This window comes from Ceratotherium simum, chromosome 32 (genome assembly GCF_057802395.1).
Source record: "Ceratotherium simum simum isolate JZ-2026a chromosome 32, ASM5780239v1, whole genome shotgun sequence".
In the NCBI taxonomy this organism is placed as follows: Eukaryota; Metazoa; Chordata; class Mammalia; order Perissodactyla; family Rhinocerotidae; genus Ceratotherium; species Ceratotherium simum.
Window position 1 is genome coordinate 10,894,849 of NC_141931.1, and position 12,860 is coordinate 10,907,708.

General features: G+C 35.9%; 1 protein-coding gene across 5 annotated transcripts in view; it reads left to right on the plus strand.

Moving 5' to 3' along the window:
* ARHGAP21 (Rho GTPase activating protein 21) overlaps positions 1-12,860 on the plus strand; it is a 129,138-nt gene that overhangs the window by 51,353 nt on the left and 64,925 nt on the right. For all 5 annotated transcript variants that reach the window (XM_087420733.1, XM_087420737.1, XM_087420735.1 and 2 more), the window contains exons 3-4: positions 474-653; positions 3,047-3,071. In XM_087420733.1, coding sequence (XP_087276859.1) covers positions 474-653; positions 3,047-3,071 — 205 coding nt within the window. The remainder of the gene's footprint in view (positions 1-473; positions 654-3,046; positions 3,072-12,860) is intronic.

Sequence of the window (12,860 nt, forward strand, 5' to 3'; positions counted from 1 at the left end):
TGTGAATACTGAACTTGTGCTCGGAACCTGAAGGCCTTATGTTATTTTCTAATATCCTCTGTTGCTGTTGGACTATCTAATAACAGTTTTAGTGTCCCTGCTTGATAAGAGTTTCATGTCTCTTCTTTCATAGTTTCTATTTCTTAGTTCCTTAGTGCTGTACAAGATTGTGTTGGTGTGATCTTTTATTCTTTCTACTGCATTTCAAATTTTAGCCATTATATTTCTAATTTCTAAGAGTTCTTTCTCACTTCTGATTAACTTTCCATAGCATCTCTTTCTAGAAAAAAATTTAGTTTTTGATGATCTGCGTGATTTGTTGTAATATATATAGTTCATGTATCAAAATATGGTTCTCCTTCTCCGTTAAGTTCATATCTGGGCTCAGGTATTATATTTTTCCATATAATTTTTTCCAAGTGAGGAAGCATGTCATGTTATGTAGTTAATTTTTAAATATCTTTTCATTTTAGGTATCAAAAAGTAAAGATGGAAAAGAACAAAGTGAAACTGTATCACCCTCCGAAGATGAAGCATTCTCCTGGCCAGGTCCCAAGACAGTTTTGTTGAAAAGAACATCCCAAGGCTTTGGTTTCACATTAAGGCATTTTATTGTTTATCCCCCGGAGTCTGCAATTCAAATTTCATATAAGGTGAGAGAAATAATTAAAGTAACTTGAAGAAAATGCAAGGCAATTCCTATCTCCTTGTCTCCCTCTCTCTATCCCTTCCTGCCTTCTTTCTATCTTAAAAGAATTAAGTGTTATGTTTGTATTTTTATTATATACGTTTAGATATTATTCTACCTTTTAGAACAAAAACTTGAGTCCTCTCTGAATGGTCGTACTGATTATAAACTCCAAATCTATTCTACTGGGACTTCTAATTCCAATCTTCATTCTACTTTTTTAATGTGTAGCTGTTTTTCTACTGTCTAGAAAGGTGGTGAGTTTTCTGGGCAGAGTATACAGAGGAAATAGTTCATTAAAATATTCTGACAGTTACAAAAAGTTAATGGAATTAGAATAATACTCAGCTTTCAGATATGTAATATGATGGCAAGTCAGACTCAAAACACAGCTTCTCACCGGAGTGAATTACATTAATGTGCTTCAGTAACATGATCTAATAAGAGGCATCATGGAATAATTTTAGTGGCAGCTGACACACTGAGTACTTGTTCTGTGTTCCTTACTATTCTTTATGAGCGTTATCTCACTTGATTATTAGCCCCATATAACAGATATGGAAACTGATCTGAGTCACATAATGAGTAAGCAGTGGATCTAGGGTTTGAACTGGGCCAACATGAATGCCTGTGGCCAAGCCACTTAACTTCTTTTGGCTTTTAGATTTCCATTTTAATTCAAGGGAATTAAACTAAAAAATCCTTTCTAATTCTAAATTTCTATGAATCTAAGGTTGTATTTTAAAACATAGTGCCAGTTGCTTCTGGAGACCTCACTCTTTTTATTATATCTTCAGTAAAATGTCTTATAGGATAAACTTTTTAAAATACTGAATAGTTTTTAAGAATTATGAATAACTGCTACTTTTGGAATGAAAATTTACCAGTTGGGGTTTCCTGAAATGTCTGTAAAACTGTGGAACTGGATTCCCTAAGAATCCATTTTATCTTAAAATGTCTAAAATAGTGCTACTTGTGAATTAAGTCACATATGAGAGCACTTGATCATTTGAGTCCCTTCCTTTAATTACTTACTGACTGAATTTTTTTTTGTTCCTTATTTTTATTTTGTTTTGAATAAGAGCTTTAGGTCATGGTAAACATAGGTAGTACAATTTTTTAAAAATAATTTTACCAAACACAGGTTAATAATGTATTATTATTATTATTGGAAAATGTAGAAATTTTAATAGCGCAGTGTGATTGTTAACAGCATAGTCACTGGAGTCAAAGAGCCTGGGTTTGAGTCCCACCTCTGCCCCTTGTTAGCTCTGCGACCCTGAGTAAGTCACCCAACAGAAAATAACAGCACCTTCCTCACAGGGTGTTGGGTTGATTAAATGATATAATACGTATAGAACACTTAGTACAGGAATTGGCACACAGTAATTGCTCAGTAAACTTTAGCTATTAACGCTATTATTTAACACAGATGTTCTTGCAAATAAGTCTCAGTCTTGTAAATTTTACATGGAAAATGTATATTGAAATCTTCTCCTTTTCAATTATGAAATGTCCATACACTTCAAAGGAGTTTTAAAAAATTTTAATATTGTGTAGCTTTTAGAAAATGTGCAGTTAATACAACAGTGTCTTTATTATGTCACTTAGCTGGCAACCTTAGCAGTCTCAGAACAGAGCTCATAACCAGAAAAAAAATATATTTGGGCAGCCAAAATAAAGGTCAAAAGTTATATAATACATTGTCAGCCCTTTACTAAAGATCTGATTTTCTTTCTACAGTACGTTGTAACTTTCATCTGATAGGGGCTCAATAAATATTTGAATAAATGTATTTTTATACAAGTTTTTCAAAGTTGCTTTTCTAATGTCCCAGCTAGAGGTAGATAACATGGCAGCAAGACAACCTGGCAACAATGAAAGCTTCCAAATAGATGAACAAACAAACATCAAGATTGGATACAAGAAATGAGAGGTATAGCAATTTGGAACCAATTTATATAAAGACAGTGCCGGGTCGTGCAATAGCCACGAAAGGCACATTTTATTAAAGTATAGTACAGTAAGTGATGACTGGCCGGGCCCTGTCTCCCAGGTTCTCGGTTCATCTATCCAGCTGCCTGCTTTTGACAACTCCTCTTGGATTTCTCTGTTACACATCTCACTCAGTGTGTCAGAAATGCAACTCCCAAGGTCCTCCCCCAAAGCTGTGTTCACCCATGGCCTTCTCGTCTCTGTTTACGCAAGCTCCATCCTTCTGGCAAAAGGCACTGCTAATGAGACCGTAATTGGCACATTTCGGGGAGGGCACTTTGAATTGAATTGAGCCTTGCTGTGATTACACCAGATTTTATAACTAAGTATTCATATACGGATATATATTTTTTTATTTTGTAGGATGAAGAAAATGGCAATAGAGGAGGTATGCTATCAACTTTAATTTTTCTCTGAATGTTTTTCTACTCATGTCTTTCTGTTCTTTAAGTAATATTAAATGAGATGATATAGCTTTTGGAGTCCAAATATATAACAAATCTTAGATGTCAGAGTCATAGAAATTAAATAGTTTTACTGTAGACTTCCAGGTTTTGTGAATTGTCTCATCATGATGTGAACACATGATAATTTCATTGTTAATTGTATATTAGTGTGTATGTGGGGGAATGTGTCATATGATTCTGAGGAAAGTAATTCTGAGATTTATTCAATTAGTAATCTTTTAAATCTAGTAATTCTTTTAGATAAGGAATGCTTATATTTTACCTACTAGATTTATTGACTCAAATATTGAAAAGTAAATTATTTTGGTTCTTCTTATAGTTAATCTTACTCTTGATTTAAATACTATATTTAATAAGTTTGAAAGGAGAATCAGGCTGGGGATAGGCTTATTTCGTAATAGCTCCCACTTATTTTTGGTTTAATTTTATATGATCTTTAATGAGTTAAAATGTACACATAATGGACCGGCCCCGTGGCTTGGCGGTTGAGTGCGCGCGCTCTGCTGCTGGCAGCCCGGGTTCAGATCCCGGGTGCGCACTGACGCACCGCCTCTCTGGCCATGCTGAGGCCGCGTCCCACATACAGCAACTAGAAGGATGTGCAGCTGTGACGTGCAACTGTCTACTGGGGCTTTGGGGGAAAAATAAATAAATAAAATTATAAAAAAAAAATGTACACATAATAAAAAGCACCCATTTTAAAAACTTTTATTTTTAGATAATTTATATTTAGACTTTTAAAACATTGGAGAATTTCCATATATCCTTCATTCAACTTTCCCTAATGTCTAAAAACTTATATAACCACGGTACAGTTAACAAAAGAAATGAGCATTGGCACAATACCGTTATCTAAACTACAGACTTAATTTTACCAGTTTTTCTGCTAGTGTCCTTTTTCTGTTGCAGGACTCCACATTGCATCCAGTTGTCATGTCCCTTTAGTTTCCTCTAGTCTATGACAGTGCCTCAGTCTTTCCTTGTATTTCATGGTCTGGATACTTTTGAAGAGCACTGGTCGGTGATTTTATAGAATGTCCTTCAGTTTAGGTTTGTCTGACGTTTTCTCATCGTTAGTTTGATGGGCTATAACTTTGCTGTTGAGCTTTTCTAGTGGCCAAGGAAAAAATGAAAATATGATTAGTTAGTGATTCACATTATCCATAAGAAAACAGCATCCTGTTTGCACTGAAGTCTGAGACAAATTTCTCCTTTGTTCCCTTGTAGGGGAAAACAAAGAGTAATAGAGTAGATAATATCCTTAATGTCATTCCTTCATATGGCTATTTTTTAACAGATCCCTGAATGTAGGCTGATTTCAAAACCCCAAGGTCCAGCCCTGGCCCAGCTGGGTCCCGGGTCTGACACACATAAGAAACAGCCAGCGCCACCTGCGCCTCACCCCCCAACCCCCGCCCCGGCCAAAAAAAACCAACCCAAGGTCCAATTCAGTTTAAAGGGCTTCTCAACTGGGGGACAGATTTGCTCCTCAGGGGACACATGGCAATAGCTGTAGACATTTTTGGTTGTCACAATTGGGGAAGGGGAGTGTGCTAATGGCATCTAGCAGGTAGAGGCCAGAGATGTTGCTAAACATCCCACAATGTACAGGACAGCCCCCACAGCAAAGGGTTATCTGGGCCAAAATGTTAATAGTGCCAACATTGAGAAACCCTGGACTACATGATGCACACCAAACAGTGTGGTCCAACTGTGCGGGTCCCGAGGGTCTGGCTTAATCCAATGACTATATTCAGACCACTTAGAAGAAAGGATATTGAAGACTACATATCCCATGATCTTATGATTATTGTTATCCCTTACAACTGAGTTTTGATCTGAATTGAGTTACTGCTATAGTTTGAGGTTAAATTACCTGGCTGTTGTACTGGTATTGCATACCGTTGATGAAGGAATAATCATAAGTAAGAAAACGTTATATGTTAAGAAAGTATAGAAGATAAAGCAGCAGCAAAGGATGTAAATAATTGAAATGTAATAAAAAGTTTACATCGGGAGTCTAACATTGAAAGAGGAAAAAAATTATAAGCTAGGTTAACAAAAAATTAAATCAATAATTTAAAAAAACTAATAGAGGAATTAAAATAACCACATCAAAACTAAGGCTTTAAAATAAGAGAAATACAAATTCAAGCACCTTACCTCCTGTGAATCAAGCTTCATCAGAGTAAGATGTTTATAAAATCCAGAACACCTGTACTTTTTCTTCCTAAGAAGAATATGAAAAGGTATGAGAGTACCTAAAGAAATTTTTTAATATACTTGGAAGGAGAACTGCTTGATTTTTTTTTCTTTTTTTACTGAGGAAGATTAGCTCTGAGCTAACATGTGTGCCAGTCTTCCTCTACTTTGTATGTGGGTTGCCACCACAGCATGGCTGATGAGTGGTGTAGGTCCGTGCCCAGGATCTGAACCCGTGAACCAGAGCCACCGAAGCAGAATGCACTGAACTTAACCACTGTGCCATGAGGCTGGCCCCTTTCTTTTTTGAGGGTGGGAGAAGTTAGCATATGATTAAGGACTTAATCTATCAGCATCAAAATATAGGTTATTATCCTATTTAATCCTGACTATAACGCTGTGAGATGTGAGACAATATTCCCATTTTGTAGATGAGGAAACTGAGGCTGAGAAATGTAAAATAGCTTGCCCAGGATCACACAGCTCAGTGACAGAGCTGGACTTCCAAATCAGGTGTGTCTATCCCTGAAGTCCATCTTTTAACTCTGCTATGTCACTTCTGTTGACTTATTTTTAAGTCTTCCTCTTGATTTCTCTAATTTTGTTTTAAAAATAATTCTGTCTTTTAAAAAATAGTTTGACTTATGTAGCGTCAAGAATTAGTAGATAAATATAGGGTATATTTAGTATGCTATGAAATTAACTCTGTGAAATTTCTCTGCATTGAGAATGTCAAAAACAAGGAAACTTATTCCATTTTTTGTGAACATTTAAGGACAAATAATTCACATAAAAGTCAGAGGTATCCTAAGTTTAGAGGCCCTGAACATCTTATAGGAGCAGCTATCACTCTTTTTTTTATTAAAAATATTTTTGTTTTTTTTTAATGAGAAAGATTAGCCCTGAGCTAACATCGGTTGCCAATCCTCCTCTTTTTTCTGAGGAAGATTGGCCCTGAGCTAACATCTGTGCCCATCTTCCTCTATTTTGTATGTGGGACACCACCACAGCATGGTTTGGTAAGTGGTGCATAGGTCCACGCCCGGGATATGAACCTAGGAACCCTGGGCGGTGGAAGTTGAGCTCGAGAATTTAACCACTACACCACCAGGCTGGCCCCCCACAACCATCACTTTGCTACTCAATTCTGAATATCTGGCTAGCAGGGGACCTGGGAGTTTGAATGAGTTTGAGTTACTAGTGCTCTGCCTGCCTTTGCCTCCCAGGGCGAGGTTTGAGCTTGTCATCCTAATTGGTAGTGGGGGTCACAGGCTAGTCCACAGAGGCCTAGTCAGCTTAAGTATAGTACTCATAATACCATTTCAACCAACTGATCAACCCTCAGAACATATTCTATGTGAAAACATTTCTTCTGACTTCTCAACAATTATTTATAGACCGGTTTTTAGAATGCAACCTATTTAGAGACAGACTGCATATAATTCATTATTTTAATTCAACCGAATGTTAGCATTTTTATTTTATAATCTCATTTCCTTTTAAAACTTATTTTCAAGCGTATAGTGATTATGAAATCTTTTTATGCGAATTTTGTTTTAATGAAATAGAATCCCAGCCTCCAGTGTAATGATCCGAGTCAAAGCCTAGAATCACTGGAGAGAAAATCATTGCCAGCATTTTATTCAGACTCCTAAGAGATCCTGTTCTAATGCCAAAATTCTGTGAAACAGTTGAAAGGTTTTGTTTTGGTGTTCTTTCCTTTAGGCAATTCAGTGGAATCTCTTTTGCCACTTAATTGCCTGATTATTCTCCTCACCCAATTTTTCCATTCTGTTATGTTTCTTATATCCTATATATGTGAACTCGTTTGTGTTTTAAAAATTATTTTTCTTTCTTGTTGGTTAGTTTTCTGTACTATGATACAAATAATATTTACAAGAAAAAGGCCATTAAAGTAGAAAAATATTTTTTGGTGATCATAGTTGCTTATGGATAATTGCTATCTTGCTGATGTCCTGTTGTCCCTTAAGTCTCTGGAGAAAATATTCGTAAATAATCAAAATAAGAATAAGTGAAGTCTTGTAATTACTATTATTTCTTTTTTGCTTATTCCGTGAGTAAAAATTCTATCTCAGTTTAGTTGTAGGGTCATTTCCTGTGTTCTAAAATGTGTATATCATTTTGTTAGGTGCTTAAATAACTGTTGCATTTCTGCTTTGGTGTTAAAATTTATATTCAAGCATGTTAACAGTAGAAAAAAAAGTAACTGGGAATTCTATACATTTTCTCAGTAGTAAAAATTTGTATTTTATAATTGCAATTGTTTCTCACAAAACAACTTGCATGCAGCTTATGTTAGAATTTTCTAACCAAGGCTCTTTTAGTGGCAAGAAATAGAAACTCCCTCAAGCCACCTCCAGAAAGATGTGTTAATTCTAAAAAACCAACAGGCCATCTCAAAATTCAAAGGCAAGAGCTGTAGGATACCTGGGGTGCCACAGACACCAGAATCGGGATCTGGAAAGCTACTAAACGCACAAACTAACAACAACAACAAAATCTTGGCTTTTGATCTTCCAGAGGCCCAAATCCTGGCATTTACAGCATGATTCAAGTGATTTTCACAGTTAGTTTTGATTATACACGATTTTCTCATGAGCTGACCTCCTTAGAAGGCACAGCCCTCACTGTGTCTTCTTTCTTCCTTCCTCTCTCATCATAATACTTCCAAATTCCTGAGAGAGAAATCGAATCGGCCCAGTTCATCATTTAATGCCAGCTGTTCAACACCCACTGTTTTTAGAGATCAAATAGTCTACAGTTTAATGAAGAGGTAAATTCTGTAAAGCTGAGAAAATTGAGTATATTTTATGCCATTGATTTCCATTAATAGGTTGAAAACCTATTCCCTCAGAATAATATAACACTAAAATATGGACCTGCAAATTTGTTGTAAGAAGAAATTCTTATTATGTGTAGGTCTATGGTCTATGTGTGGTGGTAGGGTGTCAGAAATATATTTGTGTTACTTTAAAATGTGGCCGTACTAACTGAGCTCCGTGGTCTCTTCTGATGTCTTTGGGAAGGAGCATTAACTGAACCCCTCAGGATCCATTTTTAACTGTATTGACAGTTTAAACTATTTGAGTGTCTCTGGTAATTAGGTAAATATACTAATTAGTTGCATAATCTTATTAACTTTAATGCTGTTCAGTAGAACAACCACAGGTGCCTTAAGTCGACTTGAAGATATTTTAGGAAGTAGAAATGATGATGGTGAAGATGACGGTGATGATGATGATGGTGATGATGACGATGACGATGATGACGATGATGATGATAGTGGTGGTGGTGATGGTGTGGTGTCAACAGCGGCAGCTAACTTACAGTGTGTTAGACACTGTTCCAAGACTTTGTGTGGAATAACTCATTAATCTTCACAACTTTCTGGGGTGGATATTATCATCACCTCCATTTTTTGGATGAGGAAATAGAGGCACGAAGTGTTTAAGTAACTAGCAAGGGGCAGAGTTGGACTACAAACTCAGGCAGTCTGGTTCTAGAGTTTTCCTCTCAATTTCTACCATGGCTTCTTAGAAAGTTCTTTACTCTTATAGAAGTCATTCTTGAAAATGTGTAAGAGAGTTCTGTTCTCTTAAAGCTAAGGAGTATTAAAAGATCCGTAATTCAGCTTCCAGATACAATTTTGGCTAACAGGGTATTAGCACTTCATACTCGTTCTTTAACTTTCTTCTTTATTTTCGTAATTGAACATGTCCTTTTGGCTTAAGTTTGTTGAGCGTAAGGATAAAGCATTGTTGCTTTAATGTCTGCAATTGATTTCCATCTTTGATTCAGTTATTTTTTTGATACCTTTCTATCTTGTGACTGCTAATACTTTTTTTTGGTATTGTTGTTCACTTATTTTTCTGAAATGATGAGGGCACTCATAGGTATTTACCCAAGATAAATGAAACATATACCTGCAAAAATATTTGTACAGGAATGTTCATACTGCTTTATTGATAATAAACAAACACGGGATTCAACCTAAATATTCATCATCATATGAATAGATAACCAAATTGTAGTATATCCATACAATGGAATACACACAGCATCATGGATCAATCTCAGAAACATTTACTTTATTGAGGTGAAATTCATGTAACATATAATTCACCATTTTAAAGTGAACAGTTCAGTGGGATTTAGTGCAGAATTAAAGGACATATATGAGATGTTGTGTATATATGTCTAGTTCCAAAGCATTTTCATCACCCCAGAAGGAAATCCATGTCCATTAAGCAGTTGTTCGCTACTGTCCCCTCCCCGAAGTCCCTGGCAATCACTAATCTGTTTTTTGTCCCTATGGACTTATCTATTCCGGATATTTTATGTAAATGGAATTGTACAATATGTAACCTTTATTGTACTGCTTATTCCATGTAGTGTAATGTGTTGTCCAAGTGTAACATGTATCAGTACTTTATTCCTTTTTATGGCTGAGTAATATTCTATTATGTATGTACATATACCACAATTTGTTTATCCATTCATCCATTGATGGACATTTGGTCTGTTTCCACCTTTTGGCCATTGTGATTAGTGCTGCTATGAACATGTGTATACAACTATTTGTTTGAGTCCCTGTTTTCAGTTTTTTGGGGTATATACCTAGGAGTGGAATTTCTGTGTTATATGGTAACTTTATGTTTAACGCTTTGAGGAACTGCCAAACTGTTTTCCACAGCAATTGCACCATTTTTATATTCCTACCAACAACATATGTGGGTCCCAATTTCTCCATATCCTCACCACCATGTGTTATTTTCTGTTTTTGTTTCATGGCCAACCGAGTGAGTAGGAAGTATCTCATTGTGGTTTTGCTTTGCATTTCCTTAATAAATAATGATATTGAGCATCTTTTCATGTGCTTCTTGGCCCCTTGTATATCTTCTTTGGAGAGATGTCTGTTGTCCATTTTTAATTGGGTTGTTTGTCTTTTTGTTTTTGAGTTGTAAGTGTTTCTTATATATTCTGGATACTAGACCCTTATCAGATACATGATTGGTGTATATTTTCTCTCATTCTGTGGGTTGTCTTTTCACTTCTTGATAATGTCCTTTGATGCAAAAAAGTTTTTAATTTTGATGAAATCTACTTTTTCTTATGTTGCTCAAGCTTTTCCTGTCAAATACATTTTGATGAGTGAAAGAAGCCAAGCACAAAAGAGCACATACTGTCTGATTCCATTTATATGAAACTCTAGGAAAGACAAATCCAGACAAAACTATGCTTGCCTGAATTGACTGGGAAGGGGCACAAGGGAAGTTTTTGGCGTGATATAAATGCTCTGTATCTTGATTGTGGTGGTAGTTACATGGGTGTATACATTTGTCAAAACTTATGAAGTGTACACTTAAAATGGATGCATTTTGGGGCCAGCCCCGTGGCTTAGCGGTTAAGTGCGCGCGCTCCGCTACTGGCGGCTCAGGTTTGGATCCCGGGCGCCCACCGACCCACCGCTTGTCTGGCCATGCTCAGGCAGCGTCTCACATACAGCAACTAGAAGGATGTGCAGCTATGACATACAACTATCTACTGGGGTTTTGGGGAGAGAAAGGGGAAAAAAGGAGGAGGATTGGCAATAGATATTAGCTCAGGGCTGGTCTTCCTCAGCAAAAAGAGGAGGATTGGCATGGATGTTAGCTCAGGGCTGATCTTCCTCACAAGAAAAAAAAATGGATGCATTTTATCAGAAGTAAGTTATACTTCAATAAAATTGATTTAAAACAAAAAGAATATATATAATTTAATTACCCAATCTACTGTTGATGGACATCTAGATTTTTTTCAGTGTTTAGCTATTTCAAACAATGCAACTATGAGCATTCTTATACATGTACTTTTGTGCACATATGTACTCATTTCTAGTGGGTTTGTCCATCTAGGAGTGGCATTGCTGAGTCATGGGTATGCATGCAGTCACATTTAATAGATACTACTAAACAGTTTTCCAAAGTGATTGTACCAGTTTATACGCTCAGAAACAGGGTATGAGAATTCCAAGTGCTCTATATCCACACTAACACTTGGCATTTGTCAGTCTTTAATTTTAGTCATTCTAGTGGGTGCACAGTGGTATGGAATGTGGGCTAATTTAAATTTTCCTGCAAACTAGTGAGGTTGATTACCTTTTAATTTGCTTATTAGCTATCAGTCCTTTTTTTAAAAAAATTAATTTGCAGGAGTTCTTTAAATATTCTCGATGAGGATTTTTTTAGTTATATATCTATATAGCAGATATCCAGCTGTGACTTCCCTTTCAACTTCTTATTGGTAATTTTGATAAAGGGAAGTTCCTAATTTTAATGTAGTCCAAATTATCAGTCTTTCCTTTTATGGCTAATACTTGGAGTCCTATTTAAGAAATTTTTTCTACTATATGGTCATAAAGATATTCTCCTCTGTTATCTTCAAGATGCTTTATTGTTTTATTCACAATCAAAGCTACAATTCACCTGTAATTGATTATTTTTACATGTGGTATGAGGTCGAGATTAATTTTTTTCCCATATGGATATGCGTTTAACCCTGCATTAGTCAGTGAAAAGTCTGTACTGTCTCTTCTGCTCTGTAATACTTTTGATCAAAAAGTGTCTGTATATGTCTAGGTCTGTTTCTGGACTTTCTTTTATTCCACAAGTTGGCCTGTGGTTCATTTTTGTACAGCTTCCAAACTAAGAATAGCTCTATATTTTTAAAGGGTTGTTAAAAAAAAAGAAGAAGAATATGCGACAGAAACTGTATGTGTTCTGCAAAGCCTAAACTATTTACTGGCTGGCCCTTCACAGAAAAAGTTTGCCAACTTCTGTTCTATTCCACTGGTCACTTTCTTGGCAGCAAGACAACACTATCTGACTTACTGTAGCTATGTAATAAGTGTTAGTATTAGGTAGCGTTAAGTCTCTCGATTTTGTTTTTCAAGATTGGGTTGCCTATTCTTGTCATTTGCGGTATAAGTTTTGGAATTGGTGTTTCAGTTTCTACACCCCCACACTAAAAAATCCTGCTAAAATTTTGATTGATTTTTGTATTATTTACAATATTTGAAATAATTGAATTTTCCAATCTACGAATGTGATGTATCTCTCCCATGAATGAGTGTTGAGTTTTTCTGCATCTTTTGGGATAATCCTTTGATTTTTTTCTCTTGTAATCTCTTAATATAGTGAATTATATTGATTTATTTTTCAAATGTTAAACCAACCTTGCGTTACTGGACTAAACCAAGCTTGTTCATAAAGTATTATACTTTTTACATATTACCAGATTTGGTTTTCTGTTTTGTTTAGGAGTTTTGCTTCTTTGTTCAAGGATTGCCTCCACCTAAAGATGTACCTTGGTCTTTTTGATGTTTGTTGCATCAGTTCAGGTTCTCTGAGAAGCAGACACCAAGACAGAAACAGATGGCAAGACAGGATTAGACATGCTAGAGATTTATTGGGAGAGACGCCTGTGAAAGATAAAGAAGGGAGCAGGAG